The following is a 24,881-nucleotide window of genomic DNA, read 5'->3' as shown; positions in this document are numbered from 1 at the left end:
CCATTGGTATTAAGTATTATAGAAGTCCTCAGCGTCTTCACTAAGTTGGTCTTAGAAGAGTTGTAAGTTATTAATGAAGCTATATTGTGTGATCTATGAAAATTAAATTGTAGAAGTTTCTAAATAACTATGCACTATAAGTTCTTTACCTATGTCTTGGTATAATCTCCAATGATAGCTGTGTTCTTTTGTATACAACTGAATTTACATTAAGAAACAGACATTAAAAAAGAGTTTAATCCATATTCAGCAAAAAGCTGAACTGTAGGTGTTCCACAGTATCCTATGGAACACATATCTCTGTGCTGTCTTGGGTCAAGTTATTTGACATTCTGTTTTTAATTTTGTCTTATTGATGAAACTGCATTTTGGGCAGCAGCAATGTTCTTATCATGTGACATTTAGCTTTTCATGGCTTTGTAGAAATAGAAGGGGTTAACATGGATTTCTTTAAAAGCAAAGAATGCCAGTGCACATAATAAAATAATTACATATTATTTTCAATAAGTTATGGTTTTAGAAACACTGTGAACTGTGTAAGTCATACATATGTTATAGACTTAAATTCCAGATTGTGTTATTTATGTCTTATCATAATTTCTCTTTTTGTCTGATAGGAAACTGCCACTAAAGGAGGAAAATGGCAAAGAAGCTTTAAATCCAGAAACCATAGAAATCAAAGTTGCTAATGATATCATCCAGTCAAAAGAAGATGATAGCAAAGCATAATAAGATAAACTACAGCTGTCTGGATAATGCATTTGGATTGAAGTAATCCCGTGACCAAAACTTTACAGCTGACCTTAATTTCTTGGGAAACTTAAGCTTGGAATAGTTAGTACGTGTGTACATATGATGAAACAGTTCCTGTCTACAGTTTCTTTCTATTTTTTTGTTAATGGTTTTAGTATGTAGTTTTGCTGACACCAAGTCCCATGGTATAAATTTGACAAATCTGCAGAATAAGAACTGTAATTTATTTTGTGAAAAATTATGCCTATTTAGAAGAAAAGTTGCAGAGCACCCCTAGCCACAAACAGCATATCAGGTCTCTCCAGATCTTACAGTGCAAGCTACATACATAAAGTGCCATATGCTACTGTATTTATTTCCATTTATAATAAAACAAAAGTTTAGGTTGTCTTTAAAAAAAAAAAAAAGAAAAACAGTTTCAGTATAACCTTTAAGACCTTAGCACTGGCAGATACTCAGTAGTCATTCCAGCTGTGATTATCACTTGAAGTAAACAAAAACCACTCTTCAACACAAAGGCAAGTCCACCTGCAGTTTCACCTGGGTTCTACAGTAAAATGAAAAGCTGATAACCATGATGGTATATATGGATTTAAATAAAATTGGTAACTGTTTTGTAATGATATATTGGCCTCATCCTAACTACATGAGTGTGACTCTGAAAGGCTCCAGGATTGGATTTTCAGTGCTTCAGGTTTTCTATATTAAAGTTTTGGAGGTCACTTGTGAACTAAAATGCAGCAAAGGTGTGGAAAGAAAACTCGTTTTTAATCGTAATCTTGTCTTCAAATGAAAAGTTACAATATTCTTCCCACCATATTTATACATATAGAATATTCATTTTGCTCTTAGTTCAAACCATTTAGTTGGGGGATGAAACTGTGTTTTAGTGAAATAGATACATTTTCTCCCCAAATCAGTGCATCAAACGTTAAAGTTAGCTTTATTGAAACAGCAGTTGTTCCTTTGTGATTTCCTTTGTGATACTCTTTGTCTTAACAAATAAGATGTAAGAACAGATGGAAAGGCAGACTTTGCCTTAACAGTTAGGAACAGTATTAAATTATTAACTTAATGCAGTCTTATATTCAACCAAATTCATTTTTTTCCCTGTTAAGCTTTCCTTAAGATATTCCTTTTTATTATTCTGGTCAACATGCCCCACTTGGAAATTTGACAGATTTATTTGATGCAAAAATCATTCATATTTAGTATCATTGATTAATCACTAATTGGAACAATATAGTTTGTTTCCATTGCAACATAGTGTATCCACACCTACCAAACTCTTCAAAGTCTTGCTTTGGAAGAAGTAGATAAACCATATAGAAAACTAGATTGAAAAGTTTTACTTGACAGGAGTAAATGGTAGAGTACTTTGTGGATTTTCCACATGTAAGTCATGCCTGAGGTTTAAGTGTAGCTTTGCTCAGCAAATTGTTTTGTGTCCATGCTATATCTGAATTCTGCTCATATTTGAAGTTCTTACACTTGTTGTCTTTTGTGCAGTAAAACTGAAAGTGAATTTTAAAAGGATGTCCTTAAACTTGAGGAAAATGTCACAATACCCTTCTTGTTAACCCAAGCTTAAGTGCATTTGAAAGAGCTAAGGAGGATATATTTAATTATTAGAGCTGTCTTATTTTTCAAAACCAGGTTATTTTATGGGGTTTTTTTACAACTTTTCCTCACTTTGGGAAATACGTGCGATGACCGAAGTAGTTGAGGACAGAGGCATGCCACTGGTGTGGTTAGGACGAGAAGTCAAGCTCTTACAAAACTAGTACCAAAGTGAAAAGAATGGGTAAGAGGGGATAGTAGTGTGGGATGAAAATCATGAAAGATGATAATTCAAAATTGCTGAAAGGAAGTTTCTCTTAATGCTAAGGCACTAATTCTGGGTGAAGAAAAGATGAAGACATTCCTTTATGACCTCTCACTGTTGTTCCCACATCCTGAGCAGGCAGTACCACCAAAGAGCTGCTTGTCTGTCAGATTTCTGTTCTGTTCCTTTTTGAGTACACAGTGAGCTCAACTGCCCCCTAACCTATAATTAAGAGAACCAGTTGTCTTATTTATATATATGAATATATATTCTTTGTACAAAGTATGTATTTGCTCTATCAAAATGCAAGGAAGGGACCTGGGCAATTCCAGCAGTTGAGAACAATGCGGTTGGTGTGGCTGAACATCCTCTCACACAATACTTTTTCCAGGGTGAGGATGAAGGTAGGAGACATCCTTGATCTTCTACCTGCTATCACAAAGTAAGGTGGTGCCATGCATATCCACATAAGTCAATCCTCCCCAGGCAAATGGTGCTTTTCCTGAAGCCAGCCTCAGCAGTTGCACAAGAAGCTGCCTATACCATGTGGGCAGAAGTAGCACTGTCCAGGCTCAACTGCAGATGCATTTCAAATTTTAGTACTTCTTTAGTTGGACTTATGCACACACACAAAAAAAATCATGGACGATATTGGTGGGGAGTTTTTTCCTCTTTCTTTTTTCCCCTAATATGGCCTCTAATTCCAATATAAAGGAATTAGAAGATTTACGAGATCTTGTCAGCACATTATTACTAATATGCCTGTGCTACTCTTCACAAGCAAAATATTCCACAAAATTATTTCAATATTCAAAGTAAAAGCATTTCCCATTATATTAGTTTACAAACCAAAATCTGTTTCCAGGAGTATTTAATTTCTTCTTGCTGTTATGCCTCTTGCCAGCTGGGCTATATGAGGGCTGAGAATAAAACAGTTCTATTTCCTGATGGACTGTCCAAGCATACCTTTTTGGTCTGTGGATTAATAGGTAATCTCTTGTGCTTTGACTCTGTGCTGTGCAGGAGAAAGCCAAACTCTATGAAAGAATGCGGAAAAACACTGATATTTGCAAATATTTCCAAATGAGGGACAGCTCATAGTAATTTGTAAGATATGTGTAGAACTGGAATAACAACATTTGTTTATTTCCTTTTCCTATTCTAGACTAAAAAAAAAAAAACCAACAAACAGATATCTGTATAAATGTCACTTTTACTGTCTAAAAGTAATTTTAAGTGTTAGTATGAAATGTCAGAAGAGTTGACAAAATATAACTATTTGTAAAAGTAATCTGAATTGTTACACTAACATACTCCAGGGACGAGGGTGGGAGGGAGCCATTGAAATTATTACTGATATGAAATGTGGCAGTGACAATCTCTTTTCAACAAAAAAAGTAAGGAGTACAATTAAGTAAAATTACTTAGAACTCCTTGTTATAATTTTTTTAGTAGACCTCTGTTCTGATTTACCACAATAGTAACAAAGTTTTAATTAATAGTTTACAATTTAGTATATGAATGTACCCTGGAGAGGTTTTTCTTGGTTTTGTTCGTTTATTTGGGGTTTTTGACTTCTAAGTTTTTTTTGTGGTTTTAAAAATATTTACTATTCTGGTGATGCTAATGCCTAATGTGACAAAGATTAATTTATTTAGGCCTCAGTCTTGCAAGAAATTTTATATGGCCGAACCCACCCCACATATGGCACTTCACTGACACCAGTGGGGTGGATGTGAGCAGGAAGATGGATGTACTTTCATAGGAGAACTTGCAGGACTGGGCCTACTTTCTATCTCTTCATAGATATTTACAACGTATTTACACAGTGACCGTCATCTACAAAGGCTGTTTGACAACAGTTCCTGGTATAGTAAATTCCACCTGCTGTCTTCAGCCTCTGCATTGATGTTCATCCAAAAAAAAAAGTGGCTTTCTTTTTTATGATGGTAATTACTTTTATTATTTATTTAAGTGCCAATCATCAAACTGTAGTATAATCATCATGCCATTTTTTTTTCTGTTTCCTAGACCAGATAATGGAAATGTATTTGTGCCTTTTGATAGCATGCCACTCTGCTTTATTAAAGAAAAATCTTCAATAATTTGTCTACAAAGCCTGTTTAAAATAATTGAAAGCTTTACCGTGACATTAAACTGGAGATACTATTGTGAAGTCACGTAAATACTTTAAACACAAATTTTTCAAAAAATCAATTGAGATCACAATTCCACGGAGGGTCATAGTGGGTGTATTACTGCTGAAAACTTTCAAGTAGATGGAGCACATGGTGGATGTGCGGGGGTGTTTTGACCAATTTATCAAGTTGAAGAGTCAGACAGAAAGTCTCCTTAGTTCTATTTAAGTGCTTAGACCTAAAATATTAAAATCTTTTCTCAAATTTGAAAGATGATGTGGAGCATCTTCCCACCATTTTTACCCCTGGAGAAAAACTGGAGTGAACATTTGTTTCGCAGTCATTTGCAGCCTCACCATCACTGGGTAAGCTGTCACAGGAAGTAACATTTTGGTAGCGTAGTTGTGTCTGATGAATGATAATCACTCCTGATTAAAGAACCTCCATAAAGGCCTTTTACTGGAAAAGCTCAAGACCCCTGTTATGAATTGACCTATGGAGGGGTGCTGAGGGTGCTGCAGGAAGGGCCACACTGTAATCCAGGTGTCGTTGGGCTGTAAGACACAAAATGACTTCAGCAGAGCCTGAATTTCATCCATCCATCCACCTCAGCGAGGCTCTGCATGTCCTCAGCTGATCAAGTTGCTTCTAGGTATAAGTGGAACTTAAATGTCCCACCAGGCTCCTGCTAACATTTTGCACAGAGGGGGGTTTTTCTATCAGGTGTTTGTACTGATCAGGAAATAGTGATAGAATATCTGATGACAGTTTTTTCCATACTTTACCATATGTCCAGAAAGAAAACATCTCTTTAAATAATTCATTGTGATTGTGACACTTCTTCAGGTGAGGATGAAAACATTCTTAAAACATATCTTTGTTTAGCTTCAGATAATTGTTTTGACCAATGAAAATCTACCATGGCTAAATAAATCTTTTTTAAAAAGGATCCACCCCCTTTTTTCAGATTTTTTCATATCAGTTCCTGAAGTAGCCTGTCCACTTGACAGCAGTTCTTTAGTAGTGGGGGGAAACCACTCACTATGTTTTAAGTGATCTTAAGTGATAAGTTTTAAGTATTTCCACTGCACATATAGATGTGTTCTTATATCAATTTATTTGAACCTGAGCCAAAAAGAAGCCTTACAAATTTGGCCTTGGATCAGGTTCTGAGAAATCACAGTTTAGCAGTCTATCTTTTCTCTTAACAGGCTTTGAGAGCCTCATGATGTTTGACTTTCAAACTTGAATATTGGCCATTTTTAGCCCAGAGAAATGAGATAAATATTTATTGCCAAATTTGTATTGGCAGCTTTTAAGTCACAGGTGAGATCGGGTGCGGGTGGGATGACCAGATGCAGTGCCAGCAGAGTTCAGGAAAGCAACTTCCAGAGAGAACGGGTGCCAAAGAATGAGCCAAGAGAGGGCTTCAATTCGTTAGCATTGACAGGGGAAATGGGGAGCTACTGAAGCAGGAGAGGCTGCTGAAGGGCATTGCCAAAAGGCAAAGCACTGTGAGCTGTGAAAACCAGTGAAGAGGGAACATTAACCGTGCTGTATCCTTTAGCTCTACCATGTAATTAGGCTGCATTTTTTAAAACCTAAAATGCAGGGTTGGAGGAAGGGAAAACAAACCCTCAGAGTCTCTATAGAGCAGTGACGAATACACAAAGCAGTCAAACCCCCCCAGAAGATAATTTTGTTGCTCATGATGTAGAGTTCTCACTACGAATTTTGAACTACTTAGACAAGGTTTTAAAAGGAAAAAAAAAAAGCTTTCCTGCTACAATGAGCACTCGGTACGTATTTGTATGCTGTGTACAGTACAAGCTAAAGCATACCATATATTGTTTTTGTTATTCCACATGTTGTCAACAGCCCACTTGCGATATATGCCACCTGAAATATATATTGATAAGTTAGCTACCACTGGAGCTAGTTTGTTTATTGTTTCAGAATCTTATGTCCCTATGAAATGCTGTGTATATATATATATCTCTATACTGTAAAAAGAAGTAATATCGCAGATGCTGGTTTTGTATTTATGAAAGACATTGAAAGTATGGCTTAAAGTATATCAATTATTTGTCACTCTTCACCATTTGTATATTAATAGTAAAGATACTTTTACTTTAATGAAGTGTTGTCATTATATTTATTTTTGCTAAGCATCTTTCTGTCAAGATGTCTGATTCATTAAGAGTCTCATTGCCAAAAAGAAACATATCAATTATTTTACCCTCTTTATAGAAGTACTGAAAAACGCTCACACAGACCTACAATTTATTATTCTCTTTTCTGTCAAAATACATCTATTGTAGCATCCTGAGCTTGAGGCCCATTATGATCAGCCCTCTAAGTGTTAGTGTTGATAGATAATATTCCTTTTTTCCATACAAGCGCAACATTTTAAAGGTATTTAGTATATGCCAGAAAAAATATTATCAGCAGAAGCCTCCTTATTTTGCCAAACCTTGAATCTTCCAAAAGTCTTGTAACTGTGTTAGCACCACAAGGAGCTGATGGTAACAGGCTGGGCATAGTCTGCAATGTAGTGTGCTTTTACTGCAGTGCTGGTTTGTATTCCAGTAAGACAGAAGATGGGCAAAGCACACCTCAGAGAATACAGCCCAGGCACTCCCCTGAAATGGCAGAGCAAAATCTCCTCCTTTTTACCACCAATAAAATGAAGTAACCTAAGAGAAACTTGCTAGATTGTGTATTCATGCCTAAGAATCAGCTTTCTGAGTGGCACCTAAGTTCTAAAAAACCACACCAGCCTAAGAAAGGAGGGGCCATATATAGGAGAAATATATTGTTCTACCCAACAAAATCTTCACAGCTGTATCTTCTTCCTTCCACACACCCTTCAGCTCTGACCTTGCAGATGTCTTAGGCATGTGTTTCCCTAAGTGTCAGTGACAGCATTAACAAATAATAAAAATACCTCTTTGTATTGAAAAACTGTGCATGAGAACTTGTTCAGTGTCTTGTTAACACCAGTACACCACAGAAAATTTTTCATATAGTCATGTCTCTTGCTCAGAAAATAAACAGACTTTCTCAAATGATGCACAAATTTAGGTCAAGTATCTTGAGAGTCAATCAGTTTAGTGCACTGTCTGCAGGAGAGGTTCCCCCTTTAATTTAGAGGTGAGCAGTAAATGCAACTATTGCAAACTACTGATAATGGAAAAATAATGTATGACATCTTCAGAAACAGATTCAACCTTTTAAAATTCAGCCTTGTCACAATATATCATTCTCTCATGTGATTCAGATGTTACTTGAAATACAAGATAAAATACTTAAAATTATACTCAGGTACCTTGATAAGAACAATTTGTTTACCCATGTCATTCCTAAATTGGTCACAGATAGCACTGGACCAAAAAACCTCCAAAATGAAATGGAAAAAAATGTGCCACACTGATTCTTGATTAAAACTTTTTCATTTGAGACCCAGCAGATCCTGAAAAACAAACTGTGTAAACTCATTTGTAAACTCATTCCTATGTGGAAAATGCTTCTTGTTGGGGATATGGTTCGAACTTCTTTGGTGATTTATTAAACACTTCCTAAAAAAGCTAAACCTCTAAATCGAGCTTAGTGTCATACTTTAACTTCTGTAATTTTTTTTTTTTTTTTTGGAAAAAAGATAATACTGTCCTTCAGTCTGATTAAACAAAGAAATGAAATGTATCCAGTTAGAGCCAATATAAATATTGTCAGTGGTGTTGCTGAGAAAGCAGAATGAACTACATCTGGCAGGAGGGTGATCAGGTTAAGCACACACTTGTAGAATTCTTACAGGGAATCTGATGATAAGGTGAACAAAAAAGTTTTTAATTAAAAAGAAAAGCTTTTTCTGCTAAGCAAATGCCATCTTTTAGGACTAAACTATTGAGGGAGAAATGATATCTTATTATTTTAAAGTTTAAAAAGGAGTTTCATTGTCTTAGACCATAACATGATGAATGAATTTTACTCTGGCACTTATTTTTATCATAGATCAGAGGAAAAAAAACTTTTATGATTTACTTGTGTCTGAAGGGCTAAACAGCCTTTAACCCCAAGAAATGAGAAGTTCCTATGTACTGCCATTACAATTTCCAAGTCCATAATAAATAAAAATTAATTTGTTTTAAGAATTGCTTTCAAAAGGATTTATGAATGACATATGTATTTTAGGAAACAAGAATTTGGAGAAAGTAATGACATATAGTGTGCACATTTAATCGACAGGGTGCTTGCACTGAAATTCAAACTACTGTGTGAATTTTCGCAGGGCAAAAGTGGTGATGTATATTAGAGGTTTCCTATGCAAAGGTTTTAATTATAGACAAGTTTTGTAATTAGACCATTCCCTAATGGGATGCAAGTGTTAATTGTTGCACTGGAGTAGCGGTTCTGTCCTTCTTGGTATTCATGACATGCCCAGCTGCAGTATTTTTTTCTATCCTTCTCTCTAAAAGGTATATACTCAGTAGAAAATAGTATCCTTAAAAAAATTAAAGGCATTTACTCTGAAAAGTATGATTTTCGCTTCTTTTGAGTAAAGGAAAACATTTAAAAACCACTTGTATAATCTGGTGATGTAATACACAGCTATAATATCATTGCCAGGCACTTTTTTCCATACAATACGCTTGTATTCTTCAAGGCAACATAAACTCCTTAAGCTAAAACATCCATGTTTTTTGTGTTACGCTGAAGGATGGTGACACGAACATGCTGAACAGTTGACCAAGGAAAGCGTTTGATTGTTTTCTGAGAGTTTAATTTCAGCATCAGTCCAGGGCCTCTGAAGATACCACTCTGTCTGCTGGATACGGGCATGAGAGGGAAGCAGTAACGTAGAGGCAAAAAAGTAATAAGAGCCACTCTATTGATTACTGATTAAATTGCTGCTAACTCCACTAAGTAAAAATACCCCAAAACCCCACAAAGCAGCTAGAGCTTAGTATTCGAGTCCCCTGATGCTGTTGAAAGATAACCACTGTCAAAGTGCCACGACTTCTGGCAGCTCCCTGACACCGGTTTGCTGAGGGACTCATGGGGGGGGTCTGGGAGAGTTTGGCAGTCAGGGTCTCTACCACCATCCTCAGCCCAGGAGCAGGGCAGCCCAATGCCCAGGGACCCCGTAGTGGGGATGCAGGGTCAAAATTAGCCCAGGAAGCCAGGATCCACCTGGTCTGTGAGCGCAGCTGGAGCAGAGGCACACAGCCCTGGGAGGCTGATAGGAGTTGTGGGTAAGCTGGGGGGGGAGCTTCAGGGGTGGGCAGGGCCAGTTGGGGATGCCAGGGCTCGGAGAGTAAGGGAGGAAATTCACAGAGAGGTAAGAAGTTTTTATATTCTCAGGTTGGGTTAAAGGTGTAGAATGAAAAAAAAAAAAGGTTTTGGAGGTGGGAATTGGGTACATGCCCATTTGCTGACATGTTAAAGCAGTAAGATGTTGATCATTCAGGTATTTTGGGTTAAGAATGATTCTCAGCTGAGAAAAGCATAGTGCCACAAGTAAACTAAATCACATTCTTTGTAGATTGCTTTTGTTGTATTTTATGTGAGATTTTTGGGAGATAAGCTCCTTGTAGTTCGTAATTTGCTTGAAGTGTGAGAGCAGAAGACTGACAGAGAAAGGCTGTAGCACAGGATTAGGGATCAGAGGATCTGATTTCCATTTTGGGTGATAGTTGCTTGGATTGAGCAAATCAATTGCCAGGAAAGAGTAATGTTTTTTTTCCTCTCTTTGGTCATTTTGTGCTAAAGATTTATGGACCCGTTTATCTTACTGATTTCAGTGAAACTACTTGCAATAAATACAAGAACAAGCATAAACTGTTTGCTAGATTTAAACCTTAGATTAAAAGTGAGGTTTGCTGTGTTTTGTGGTGGAGGAATCTTTTTCCTGCTGCTTCATGGAGTTTTAGTGTGTTCGAATTTGAACCTATTGGAGCATTCAGTTCTGAGCACACATTTAATACTTGAGTTGGTACCACTGTCTGAGCATGAAAGCAACAGCCAAATCCTGGGCAGAGGATGCGTTCTCTGTAAGAGTGGCAAGCTAGACAAAGGAGACCTATTACCCATAATTGTGATATTTTTAACTTCACCTTAAAGAATTATGAATTATTTATCAAATTATGAGAAACTGAATGTCTTTGTGTAGCTTCAAAAAATGCTGCTGTCTTGATATATTATGGTGTTTGTTGAGACAAATTGCTCTGAAGGTTTGCCAGTAACTTCTGTGCGAAAGGGCAGCCATGAATTAATTTATTTTTCAGGGAATAGAGACAATTTTTTCCCTATACCGTAACACCCAAATTTCCCTGGAAATACTTGAGTAACTTAACAGACAACAAAGAACACACTGAGTTATCTTAAATAACCTATCTTAAAATCCTTTACTATCTGTAACAGCAGAATTTACCTCTTCTAGGATTTTTTTTCTTTACCAGGTCTTTTGAGGGCAGTTTAAACACTACAAGTTTAAATGGGTTAAACAAATGCAGGTGTGGTGTGGTGTGGCTATTTTGCCAATGGCTGGTGCTCCCAACTTCACTCTTTCCCAGAGGTAAGTGTGTTTAGGTGCTGTTACAGCTTCCTCTCTTGCTTCTGAGAAAAGAAGGTATTGTTAGAGGGACTGTAACAGGGAAGCTTTTAGTTAAACAACAAGCTTTGTTGTTTGGATGCTGCAGCTTCTGTCAGTGGAGTATCTAAAAGCCTTGAGCGGGCTGAGGGTGTGCAGAAACAGAATTACAGTCACAAAAAGTCGAGAGACAAAAAAACAAAACCAGAGGAGGGAAAGCTGACTTATGTATTATCAATAGAAAATCTATACTGGGAGCAGGAATTATGAGTATAGTAGTTTTTAATCACTTTTACTCTGAAGATGAGTGGGAAGAGTGATGGAATTATCAGAATAGCTTTAGTAAAGTAGTGAAGAGTTAGGCAAAAGATGTATTAGAAAGTTAGTGAAAGAAATAAGAATAAAAAAGGGTGGGAGAAGTTTAGGTGAGACCAAAAAAATATAATTTGCTGGCAGAAAGTAGTTATCTTTTTAAACAAAGAAAATCAAGTGTGAGAGAGAAATCCAGCATGCTGACCTGGAGAAGAGTGAAATGTTGGTACCTTTGCGGTGTTGGGAGGTTGGGCAGATGCCTGTGTAAATAATTTTTGGAGGGTGTGTAGAGTGCTTGATACGATGCTTTTCACTGATAACCCCAGTCAGTGAAGTTAGAAGACGTTTACCCTAATTCTTCATAACTTTCTGGATATAACTTGTCACTCTATTCCTACTTTTGAGTGTGAATGGAAGGCTTTCATACAGTGGCTTTATTTCCTGCTTAGCTATTATGGCCTTCCTGGGTGTGCACACTGATGGTAGGTGACCCAAATTCTCTGTGAAGTCCCATTCCTGCCTTACCTTGGTGTATATTGGTGGAAACTGTTGGGCCTGCAGAGTGATATATTAAAAGCAGATTTCAGCAGAGAAGGCTAAATCCTGTGTTCTCACCTTTTCCATTCTTCAGCCTTGATTAACAGTGGAGTAACTGAAAGGTACAATTGAATTGTACTAAACCAAGCTGTTCATTGTGGTGTTCTTGGGGTTTGGTAGGGCTTTTTCTTGTTTGTTTTAGGTTTTCTTTGTTTTTGTTTGTTTGTTTGTTTACTGTTTTTTTTTCTCCCAAATAGTCCTTCAGCATTCTGACCTGCACCTATTCCTATAATATTGAGAACTAAACTGAAACTTTTTTCTTTTTTCTGCAAACTATTAATTTCCTTCCTCTCAGGCTCTATTTCACTAACTCTTCTGACAGCCATGTAGCACTTAGGTGTGCTGCAAAGCCCTGCCTGAGGTGGAATTTTTTGCCTAGTCCAGATAAAATATATTCCCTGCATCTTGTCTTTTTGTGGATTTTTTTTTTAGAGTAGCCTTAGAGATGGATTAAGCTCAATTTTTGTAATTGGACATTTATTCCACTATGCAAATTTGTCTCTGTTAAGCTTGATCGTAAAAAAGACAAACATGAATACTGCTTTTCCTTTGTTCCTTTTTCTGTGCACAGATTTTTTTCTTTGGACCACTCATGGATCTATTGGCTCATCATCCTATGGTATGACTTCCTTTTCTTACCGTGCTTGTGGTCATAACATCTCCATGGCTCCAACTTCAAAAATATGTCAGGCAGACAGGTTGTGTTAGAGTTTATAGGTTTAACTGCACTCATTTAGCTGAGCAAGTAGACAGATCATGACAATGTGCTTTAGAAGATTTTGGTGGTACTTGCTTTTTCTCAGCAGCTATTCACTCAGACAGATGTGCTCTCTCACGTAGGTGGACTTGGAAAGGATGTGATGGTGGATAATATAATAATACTAATATAGATGAGGCCTCTAGTACATAGTACACTACTACTATCACAGCAGGAAGCTGTGATAAAGGGGTTAAATGGTCTTATTTGACTTCCCATTTTTAGTGGAACAAATTTATCTATTGGAATAGGGTTGGTTTATTTTTAAATTGATTTCTGTTTACTTGGCTCTTATTAGACCTGTTTACAGAATGGTCATGTAATGCATATGTCTCAGAAATCTCTTTACTACACTAAAATAACAGGACCCTATTTTAAAAATGGCTAATTTGTGGACCTTTGATTATTTGTATACTTTTTTTGCTAACTCTCACTCATATTGCTTCAAATTAGTTCAAACCAGGCTGTCATTTTCTAGAAGCAAAATGGGCTGTGACAATCTCCCAAAACCCAGAAAGTATTGCAGCAGGTAATGTTATTATGATAGTAGTGGAACTTGCTGCCTTCTTGTAGCCAATGGTGTTTAGAAAAAAGTCTAGTGTATTTATTAATACAAAATACTCTAAAAATCAGTGCCCACTCACACTAAAATTGATTTATGACCTGTGTCTTCTTTATAGCCAAATTGATCACTGTTTATTTGCCTCTTACTAAAAGTCTGTTAACAAGAGATTGTCAGTCTCTTGGGTGGGTGCTGGCATGTATAACCATGAATATGTTAGAATTTAGCAGAAACTTTCAATGACTGTTGCAGTCTCTTTCCTTTACTCCCTTTGAGCCACTTCACTGGTACATAAGGTGCCATCACATTGTGCTGCATTTAGAACTGCAAAGAATAATACTTGACTTTAAAAGACATTTCAAGTTGTAAGTGAAGATATACCATAGATCTGGATTTCATCTGTTATTTTGGTTAAAAAATACCATAACAGTTTAACTTGAGGTTTTATTAGATCTGAGTCGGATGGATGTAGACAACTTACAGCCTCTAGGCACAGCTTTTCTTCCTTATTTTTATGTTCCACTGTATGTTACTCTGTCACAGTATGAAGAGGCAGCATTTTCCCAAAGCAAAAGTTTACAGCTTGTTAGGTACAGACTGATAGATATGAATTGTTTGCTTTGTTTTTTTTTTTCCCTAACAGTTTAATTCCTTCAGTGAGAAAAATTTATGCCTGCACATGAATTAAGATTGATTCATCACTCAAAACAAAATATATCAGAAATGCACATCATAATTGCTTCCTTTTTATCACAATATTGTACCAGCTTGCCTTCTTTTTCCAGCCAACCTCCTCAGACCATCCAGAACCGCCAAAACATCTGAGATAATACACATTCAATTACAGTATTATAAAGATGAACCATCTGTCCTAAGCTTTCCAGTGCTGCACGAGAATGAAAATAGGAATATGAAAAATCCCAGATAGGTTGTCATAAGTCCCAACATGACATAAGTAAATTAAGTCAGTCCCTAGTATGTTTAAATAGCCATCACAGATTTTACCACCTACAATTAAAACCAAAATTAGAAAGACGATGTCAGATGCTGTGGAATCCACTGAGAGCAAACGAAAGTAAATTGTTTCAGTGCATTCAACAAACAGTGGTAATTTTATCAAAGCTTTGTTTTTCAAATAAAACCCAACTCAATCCACATTTAAGGAGTCTAGAAGTAGGCTTTCTTTCTGTTGTGCTTTACTCCACGGTAATGGAAAGGATAATGGACACTTCACTCTTAATACTTAATCACATTACATGATTTCTCTTCCATCTTCCACTTATTTTCAGTAGATCTGTGTTTACACAGGTATAACCTATTCCTTATACTGCGATGTGTCTGAGGTTTCTCTCACACCGATGGGAACAAAGCTGTGTGCAGAAAATGAAGAGCTGTATACCCCACAGTTGGTGCTTTGTATTGATTGTTGGCTTACAAATAGGTGTACCTCTCAGTGCAGCTCTTGCCTAAGACCTTTATGTACACATATTTTGAGCTAGGTGTGCTATATCTGCTAAGCTAAAATGCATTTAGTAGCGTGCAGGAGTTATCGTACTATCTAATTTAAGCCTATTTGTTTTTTTTTAATGATCACTAGAATGATTTTTACTTTTTGTGAAAGATAATTAACATCTTCCACTTGTGCAGAAGCATAAGGGGGTGGAAGGAGAGCTTAATAGAGGGAGAAGAATAGTTTTCACTGCCTAGTTAGTTATTATCCTAATGACATTCCTGATGACTTAAATAGAAAATCACTGTATACAAAATGTTAGCCAGAGTTACAAAAGAATTTCTGTTCCACACGTACTGTGTTTATGTTAAAAAAAAAAAAAAAGAGACAGGAAAAAAGTGGAGCATGAAGGCAGAAGGAAAATCTGGATCGTGAGCTGATGGGAAGAGAATTGTCCCATAAAAAAGAAGCTGTGGGTTTGTTTTTGTTCTTTCATCTTCCAGTCAGAAAATAACCTCTTCTTCTGTCATCCAATGTGGTGCTTGTTCACTTGGTGCATGATTTGATATGTTAGCAAAGAGAGGATGATGAGATGCCACAGCCAGTAGATTAATCCCTCTTTGTATGGGTAAGAGGACTGTAGGTTTAGCTGGGAGCAGGATTGTCCATCTCCAGCTCAGTCTGAGCTGCAAGGTAATCAACAGAAATTCCCTCTCTTCTCACCCATTTCTTCAGCACAGCTCCTGCAGGAACTCTGTGGAGTAGCAAAGTTATTTGCCTTTGGTCACATTGCAGTGAAGGGAGTTATCAACAGCTTCACACCATCCTGTGATACCCCTGTGAGTGGGAAAGTTCCAGCCCCTGAAATGGCTGCACTTCTTGGAATAGAAACAGCTGCTTCCCAACCTGCAGGGCATTTAAGATGCCTGTTCCTCTCTACACTAGTTACACTTGGAGCTGGAGCTCTGTGAACCCTGTGTCCCAGGTTCCTGTTCCCAGCCTCTCTGAAGGCAAGGCTTTCCTCCACCCTCATTTGTGATTTCAGTCCCTGAAAAGACAGGTATGTTTGCAGGGTAGAGAGGTCTGGTTTGTGCCTTAACCAGATGATCAAGCTGCTGGTGTGTGCTGATACAGTCCCACCAAAGTCAAACTAGATCCAGCAGACTGCCTCAAAATGGTTGCAGACTTTTGCACATTAGTAGGGACCTTCTGCTCCTTGGACACCAAATTTCATACCTAACTTAGTCCTTCTCTTTATTGCAGAGAATACAATTTGAGTTTCTCACAATTAAAAAGCTGTTATGTATGAAAAGCTAGGTATGATGGTAATGAAGCACGAAGTTCTTAAACTGTCCTTATATTTGAAAAGGACAGTTAATAGTATTTTACATTTAGTAAGAATTAAAAGACACAGGAGAAAAAGCATCAGCAGGTCACATTTTGACTCTACCGTGTTAAAGCACAAGGAGGTGACAACACAGGCATAGCTCTGGATAAGGACTAGGAGCTTCCAGTTTTATTGTATACTTTTAAGGCAGTTAATTTAATACCTTCCTTTTTTTTCTTCTCTTCACTAAATATGACACAGTTGTTTGTTTTCCTAATATTTTTTTTCCTTTTGCAATTTTGGACTTCCAAGCTCTTCTGATGTCTATGCACAGAATCTAAAACAACTGCACATGCAGTTCATTTGAGCTTTTGCGCTACATTTCAGTAAAATAAACCAAGATGTACATAGTTACAAGTCATTATTATAAGGAAGAAAGATGACACCGTATGCAAGAGAGGGAGAACCAAAAATTTGTTGTTAACAGAACAAAAAATGGTAACACCTAATCACAGTATAACAGTTGTTACTGGTTCAGCCATACGAGCACAGTTCAAATTAGAGCGGAAAAGCCTCATTAGTAATAATGTCATTAAAACTGATAAATAAGATGACTTGTTTTTGTGTTATGCCTGCCCATCCAACAAATGCTTTTGTAACAGGCATACCCACATGATGCTGCTGACTTAGGAAGCTTTCAAAATGAGGCAGTGAACCTAAATATAAAGATATTTTGAAAGGTGATTGAATCAGCAGTGTGATCCTGAGATTTTCAGAGGCACATATCAAGATGCAGTGGTTAATTCTGGTCTCTGAACCTGAATGCAAATCAAACATTGACTGATAGTTCAGGATAATCAACTACATTTATTGCATCTAGATATGTATTCTTTGCTGAAACAAGATCAAATGCTGAACTAAAGCTTCAGTGTTGTAAAATTCACACATTATGGTGTGATAGTAAATGCTGAGCTGGTTAAAAAGTTACTGTTTATTTAATGGTGAGTTTAAGGAGGTGGAAGCTGATATTCCATAAAATTATACCAGTTCTTCTTAGGACTAATCAAGTAGTCCTAAAATAATGAGTGAGAACTGTTAGAGTTATAATTAGTCTTTTTTTTTTTAATCAAGAAGTGTTTTGTTTTGCCTGTATACTCCTATTTAAGATTGCTAATTTTTTTCTGTCTGTTAACATACAGCATTATTTTAAACTCCTTTTAGTACTGTGCTGTTCCATAATGAATGATCTTGCTAAGATACTAGGACTTTATTGTCATCTGCATATGAAATACAGGATATCTTAAGAATAACATCCAAACCAGAAAGCTTATATGTGCATTTTTGGAAGATTTTGCATAGTAACCCTTGTTGGGTTGAAGGCATTGAACCCTCTTATGCTGGTTTGGGCTGGGATACAATCGATTTTCTTGAATTAAGATTGAAATCAGGAACATCAAACTATTTTCTCTTTGGGTAGAGACATCCATAAAGAGAAATCAGAGTCTTTCTATATATGGAGGTGGGTTTGGTCTACTGGAAAAAACTGAATTCTCCAAGAATACAAGAAGGGAAAACTTGTATTCATATTAATTCATAGTGCATGTTGACAGGACTGTATCTTCAATTAGAGTCCGAGATTTCATATTCGTGTGAACTCTTTAAAAAAACTGATTTTGAAACAGTCTTATATGTGGCGTTTTACTTATCTACCTCAGTATTTTCCTTCCTTTGGTTTGATGCTTTTTGTTGATACCTCTCTTATTTAGTATTGCTTGGTCCTACTGTGCACTTGCTGTATGTGCTGACCATACAACCTGCTGTTAGGTTTGTATTTTTTCCCCTCAGCTGAGTAGTAGTTCATCAGGAATAAAGACTTAAGAAACTCTGTTTGCATACACGTATATACACACACATGCATATGTGCATATGGATGTGCATATATATGTTTATAGCTCTTTATATATACAATTATATAGTTCTGTTTGCTCTCACTTGAAGCTCCTGATCAGTAGTCACATCACAGAGGTCACACAGCAACATTTTGGCACAGTCTGTTTACTGGCTACTAATGAACTTGTATAAATTTTAATCTGCAGTATGAGGAAGATTTAATGAAAATGTGTGTTAATACAGCAGCTTAATGGTGAAATTTTCCTGCCTAAGTTTGGTTTAAGATCATTCTAGAATATTTAATATATAGTGTAAAATTCAGTGCAAGTGCTATCTGCAGTCTAGATTTTCCATTCCATTTTCCTAATGGCATATTTAAATGTCATTGAAATAAAAGAATGCAGAGGGGAGCTTTTGTGTGTCTTGCTCTACATTTTTTAACAGACTAATTCAGTCAATAACTGAATTTCCAGAAAAAAAAATACTAGAATATATAAGGAAAATGCACATATATGTAAAGTAACCCTAAGCCAAACATCTCTAGCTATGTGGCTTAAAGTTCTCCATCAATTTGTAAAATACATAAGCTCATATTTTAACTTCAAGAGTTTCCAGAGACACTTTTAAAACATCAATGCACTTACAAATATTTATTTATGTATCAGCCCTCTACCCTTAGAACTTGAAGCCTGATTTCTAATGAATTATTTATTTGATGACTGGTTTACCTTTTGTTTTTTGAATTGATCAGGCATACAATACAGAAGAACACCTATTTATTGTTGAAAAATATTAGATTAATAGTTTTTGCTAATACACGTTGCTCTGAAATAAAATGTGTTCCAACAGCTCACAGGTATTTGGTGAGCTAGGCTGGATAGTACAAGCAGAACATATGTTTGAATATGTTTATAATGTGATTTATTTTCTTTTTTAACCACTAGACATTCTGGAAAACATATAAACATAATATATAAAATAATAAGCAGAAAGAATGAATTTAAGTGGCCTTTTTTAGCTGTGATTTCTTTTCAAGATAAGAGTTTATTGTTTTTTTCTTTCTGTAATTAAGCAACAGCTTTTCAGAAAGAAAAATAAAACAAAATATTTTAAATATCTCTTTAGAAATTATTTTTTACTTCAAAACCAGCTTTAACTGCTTGGTTTCTTATGCTGTGAAATATCTACCAATACTTGTTATATGTTTGGGTTTTTTAAAATTCTAAAATGCTTGTTTCTGTGAACAGCTGATGATAACTCCACCAAATCCCTCAGGAGGAATATCTGAAGTTACTAAATCCAGTAGCATATTTTCATAAAGATGTCACAGAGATACAGACTTTGTCAAATGTGGATTATGTTATTCCTTAATGAAATAGAGGTTGCCTGGGCTTATTTGTCTACTTTAATGTACATAATTCAAAACTAACCTTCTATTCTCAGATATTTGTAGGTTTTTTCAATGTTTGAACTACCAATAGATGCAGCAGAATTTTCAATAGTCAACCCACATTCCCCATCCCAAACCATTAATTTAACTTTTTTTAGGATCTGTGCATCTGTTCAGAGTTTGGCTATAAACATTAAATCTAAAAATCATAACATTTATTTACACAGGTGTTTAGACCAAAGAAGTATAGACAGGAATATGATTGCTATGATAAGTCAGATGGTTTTCAAGGTCTCAACTTTCCATATGGTTGTAATGACCAGAAAAACTATTAGAAATTACTCATAATAATGTTTGTTTTAGAAAGTCCATATCCTTATAAATAGTTTTGACTTCCATGTAATATTTCATTCATATACTGAGAGAGGCTTTACTCATTTTATAAACAAGTTGCCTGTGTTACTCTTTACTATAGTTTTTACTTTTGACCTTTGCCTTCTCTCATTCCTTCCTCTGTCTGTAGTTCATTTTAACTAACCAGTTTCTTTTTCATGTAAAACCTAATGTAAATCATGTTATATCCAATTCTGCCCTGTGAACAACTTTAGCCAAATTGCATTTGGAGCCTCCGCTGTTATTGTGTAATTAAAAGTAATATACTAGTGAAATTTTTACCATTTACTTGTATCTTTGTCATATCTTCAGACTAAGATAACATTATTATTTTGCCCCTGACATTCAGTATCCCTTTTCTGTATTTTTAATGTTTTGCTCATTTATGTTTAATAATGGTGTAGCAGATATGCCTTTTGAGGTCATGTCCGTGTGGCGTAGCAGATACTCATATTATCTTTGAATGAAGCTTGATTTCTTGAAAGACTTAAATTTACTTTACTCATAGGCAGAAATGATAGAGGTGATGAAAATGTGAAACTTCCGTGTTTGGATTTGAAAACACCCAGTTTGAAAACTGTCTTGAATCTGTCTTACAGCAGCCAAGGAAGAGGCTCTGAAAAAATGTTTGTCTTCTTCATGTAAATTTGCAGTTGTAGAGGAGCTGAAGTGAGTTATTTGACACAGTAACCTTGAGTTACTTATAAGATTTTATTGACAACTACAGCCCTTTGCCAAATCTGTCTTTATTTTTACACAACTTCTGACTGTCCTTGTTAGGATGCATTAGTGTCAAACTGAGGAATGCTGATTAGGGAAGACAAGTCATTTACAGGCTTGCTATCACACTCCCATTTAAATGAGGGCAATAATGTATTTTGGCTCTGTGGAGAAGATATAAGTTTAGATGTCTTCTCCTTCTCCCTTCCTTCCCTCTTCCCTCACCCTCTTCTTTGATAAGCAGTAGTTTGGTGAAAATTAAATATCAGCCAAGGTTAAAAATAAATAAGTCTGTACAACTAGTCTTGGACTCAAAGCAGGACAGCAGAGAGAAATAAACTTCTTTCGGGGAAGCACAGTGACAGAATCTTAGAACTTTATGAATCATTCTTCGAGGAGATTGAATAACAGCTTGTACCTGAGCAAAGGCCTAAGGTTGAAGGTCAGGAGAAATGTGCGTGGAACACTTTGTCCATTGAACAGTCTACAGACTTTTTACAAGGGCCTGTAGTGACAGGACAAGAGGTAACGGCTTCAAATCGAAAGAAAGTTTTAAATTGGACATACAGAAGAAATTCTTTCCTGTGAGGGTGGTGAGGCACTGGAGCAGGTTCCCAGAGAAACTGTGGATACCCCACCGCTGGAAGTGTTCTAGGCCAGGTTGGATGGAGCTCTGAGCAACCTGGTCTAGTGGAAGGTGTCCGTGAAGTGGGCGTTGGAAATAGATCATCTTTAAGGTCCCTTCCAACTGAAACCATTCTGTGATTTTTTTAAGATTCTATGACCGTTTCCAGATGGCTTTTGATTTCCAAAGAGGAAGACTCCACAATCAGTCCAGGCAACCCTTCAGTGCTCAGTCATTCTCACAGTGAAGAAAGTGTTTTCCTGTGTTCAGAGGGAACCTCCCGCATTTCAGTTTCTGCCCGTTGAGTCTGGTCCTGCCTCTGAGCACCACAGAAAAGAGCCAGCATCCATTGCTTTTACAGCCTTCTTTCAGGTGTTTGTACACACTGATAAGATCCCCCGGAGCCTTCTCCAGGTTGAACAGTCCCGGATTTCTCAGCCTTTTTACTTGGGAAAGGTGGCTCTAGTTCCTTAATCATCTTTGTAGCACTTTGCTGGACTCTCTCCAGTATGTCCATGTCTCTCTTGCAGTGGGGAGTCCAGAACTGGATACAGTGATTTTCTTACTTCTGAAGAATCAAAAGATATCTGAAAAATTACGAACTTTTACTCAGATATGACAGAACTCAAAATTTTCAAGAGGTTTTCTTCACTTTCTTTTTGGTGAATAGAAGGTATATTATTCCAATACAATTATAAGAAGCCAATGCAAATTGTTCAAATTACAAAAAAGTTTCACGTGTTATTCTTAAAAAAAACCCTAGAGATAGATGTAAAAAAAATTCTATACCTCTGTTTTTTAAAAATCAGAATTTTAGTGTTAATGGAGCTATTGTAACATTTGTCAGAAAATTAAATGGAGAAACATGAAAATAAGAGAAGATTGCACTAACCTAGGGGCATAGTGAATAGTCCCCTTCCAAATTAGTCTGTGCCATTGACATCTCAGTGTTGAGCTTCTCAGAATAATTCAGGCATAGCTTTTCAGGATCATCTCAGTTGTAGATAGGATGGTTTATTGCAACAGGGTTGCTGCAGATAATACAGACAACTGAAGAAAACTACTTCAGTGATCATGGCTTTAGTCCTGTTACTGCCTACTTTGATTTTGACAGAGGTAAGTTGCAAATATATTTGCTACTCATGCAATTTGTTTGTGTCAAAATAGAAAAACATCTGCATGTACTTGTAGATCTCCTTCTTTGCTGACCTCATATTTAGAACTCCCAAGTGGCCACTCTCTACAGATTGAGGTATAAATTACAAACTGACTATGAATTATATCTGTCAGTATTCATTGGCATGAATAAACAAAAATAAGTTTGGGCTTTTCCTGACAGAATTCAGCTTTCCTTTTCATTAAAAACTGAGATGTACATTAATTTAGAACAATTCATGTCTTTCCTCTTGTGTTCAAGGTGGTAGTTTCAAACTTGTTGCTTTAAATCAATAGGTAGAGTTCAAGTTTCTGAAGGAGTCAAGAATTACTTTTGCTATTGTCATATGTCTCTGCTTCATTAGTGCATGGAGGCTTGGAAAGCTGTATTACTGAGCCCCATTGTGTTAGATGCTGTTTACACGTATCTAAAAAAAAAAGTCCATTTACTAAGATCTCAAGTTTTCACATAAGAAGTTATGCAATTTTTTAGTATGTCTCCATCCATCCATTATTATTCATCAGGATTCAAGTTCAAAACTGTGTGACCTGGCTACTTTTTAAATTTTAAATTTCACGTAGTTTTAGATGACAAGTAATTCATCCCTTTTTTTTATCCTTAAGTTAGTAATTCATACAAATCTTGCTACTTGTGAGGTATGGCATCCCAGCAGGAATTTTATTAGAAGCTATGATAATTCCACAGTGCAAGGGAAAAGGTACTATTGCTGTCATGCTATGCCTTGATAAATATAAGTTAACTGGAGTCATTGCAGTAAATACAATTCTTCAGACCTGGCATTAAGGTGAGAGTTTGTCTTTGTTGTTGCTTTTCTGATAATGTTCTTTGTGCAAATTTCTGCTTAGGTAACTTAAATAGCTCTCAGTTTCAAATTGCTTTTTCAGTTTTGTTTTTTTTTTTTTGTAAGACACAGATGGAAAAAATACAATCCTGGTTCCTGCAGGTCATATGATAAAATATGGCTAAGAATATTCTTGTACCCTTTCCTATGTTGGACTGTTTCTATGTTACCTAATAAACAGATAATTAATAGAATGTCATGTATAAACCTATTGGAAACCAAAGTTTACATGCAGTGGTGTCAGTAATATGTTTTGGTCTGATGTCCAGCAGGAGTTGAGCACTCATACTAACAAACAAAGCAGGGATTCCCCTGCCTATGGATGCCCAGAAGCCTGCTGATCAGTCCTTGTCCCCATATAAATAAATGTATTTCAAGTGAGAAAGCATTTTATAACTTTTATCATCAGGACTGTGATAAATAACTGAGTGAATTGTAATTTTCTCCCCCTACACACCATTTTAATTAAAAATAGGTGTTTGTATAGTTCTATAGTTCTTCAAAGTTTTGATAACTTTGAGCTGACTTTCATCTTCATTCAGGTAAGTTCATCATGGTAATAACATTTTATAGTCTTTCCAAGTTTTCATTTTCACCTGTTTTATGAAGACCTTCATAACAACCTAAAGGGCTCTTCTTCTATGCCAAAATGCTAATCAAATAACTCTTCTATGACTACTAAAAAGTGTAGAAATTTTTTTCCCCTTTAACTGAAGCTTCTGTGTATATGTATAACAAATTTCCTGGTGAGAGAGATTATCAAGAAAAAAGGATAGAAGAGTCTGGAAGTCTTTCTACTAGCTTAATTTGATATTTCAAAGAATATGAAATCCATGCAGCAAAGCATGTAGCATATGAGTTTAAGCATGTGCTTATACTCCTTTCCATTCTGCACAGTACTAAAATAACAAATTTAAAATTAAATATATATAAGAGTTTAAATAAGTGTTAAATCACTGTTCCCATTGGAGTTACTGTTTTGACAGGCAGGCTCTAACGATTAAACACGTTGCTGAATTAGAGTCTTAAGCATCTGCCTAATTTAAGCAGTAAATCCTATTGAAGCAAATGAGTCTTATCCTGATTAAGTCTCTTACTGAACTGGGTGAAAGCAAGAGACTGATAATCCTGGGTAACCTTAAAGTCTGGCAAGCAGACACCGAAATGAGTTCAGACAGTGAAATATGAATTATAGCTCCCCAGTTAGCCATGTCTAGAAGCACAAATTTCAAATGGTGCCAATCTCTTTATTGAGCAGATGAATCATACCGGAGAACAGCTGGAGAATAAATCTATTAAAGTAGGTGGCTACGTGAAATCTAGAAGAGCAACATGTGATTGCTGCTGCTGCCGGGGGCAGGCACTGGGCTGTGGTGGGTCCCCGGGGGTTTCTGGGCTGCCCTTGCCCTGAGCAGGGCTGAGCTGGGTTCCCAGAGTGCCCATTGCCCAGCCTGTTTGAGCTCCAGTTCTGGGAATGGTGCTGGGAAAGGCACTGGCAGCCCCAGGGATACTGGGGGAGCTGTGGGGAACCTTTT

General features: G+C 36.4%; 1 protein-coding gene and 1 long non-coding RNA gene across 2 annotated transcripts in view; both read left to right on the top strand.

The window, feature by feature from the left end:
• NCAM2 (neural cell adhesion molecule 2) overlaps nt 1-6,473 on the top strand; it is a 276,833-nt gene extending 270,360 nt beyond the window's left edge. The window contains exon 18 of the mRNA XM_017808019.1: nt 618-6,473. Within this exon, the coding sequence (XP_017663508.1) occupies nt 618-729 (112 nt within the window). The 3' untranslated portion in view covers nt 730-6,473. The remainder of the gene's footprint in view (nt 1-617) is intronic.
• A 3,524-nt stretch (nt 6,474-9,997) lies between these two features.
• The window catches only part of LOC108493991, a 112,568-nt gene continuing 97,684 nt past the window's right edge, over nt 9,998-24,881 (top strand). The window contains exons 1-2 of the long non-coding RNA XR_001873696.1: nt 9,998-10,054; nt 11,175-11,290. This is a non-coding gene — a long non-coding RNA (uncharacterized LOC108493991). The remainder of the gene's footprint in view (nt 10,055-11,174; nt 11,291-24,881) is intronic.

This window comes from Lepidothrix coronata, unplaced genomic scaffold (genome assembly GCF_001604755.1).
Source record: "Lepidothrix coronata isolate B3197 unplaced genomic scaffold, Lepidothrix_coronata-1.0 Scaffold21, whole genome shotgun sequence".
NCBI classification, from domain to species: Eukaryota; Metazoa; Chordata; class Aves; order Passeriformes; family Pipridae; genus Lepidothrix; species Lepidothrix coronata.
This window is presented reverse-complemented; position numbering and strand designations above follow the sequence as displayed.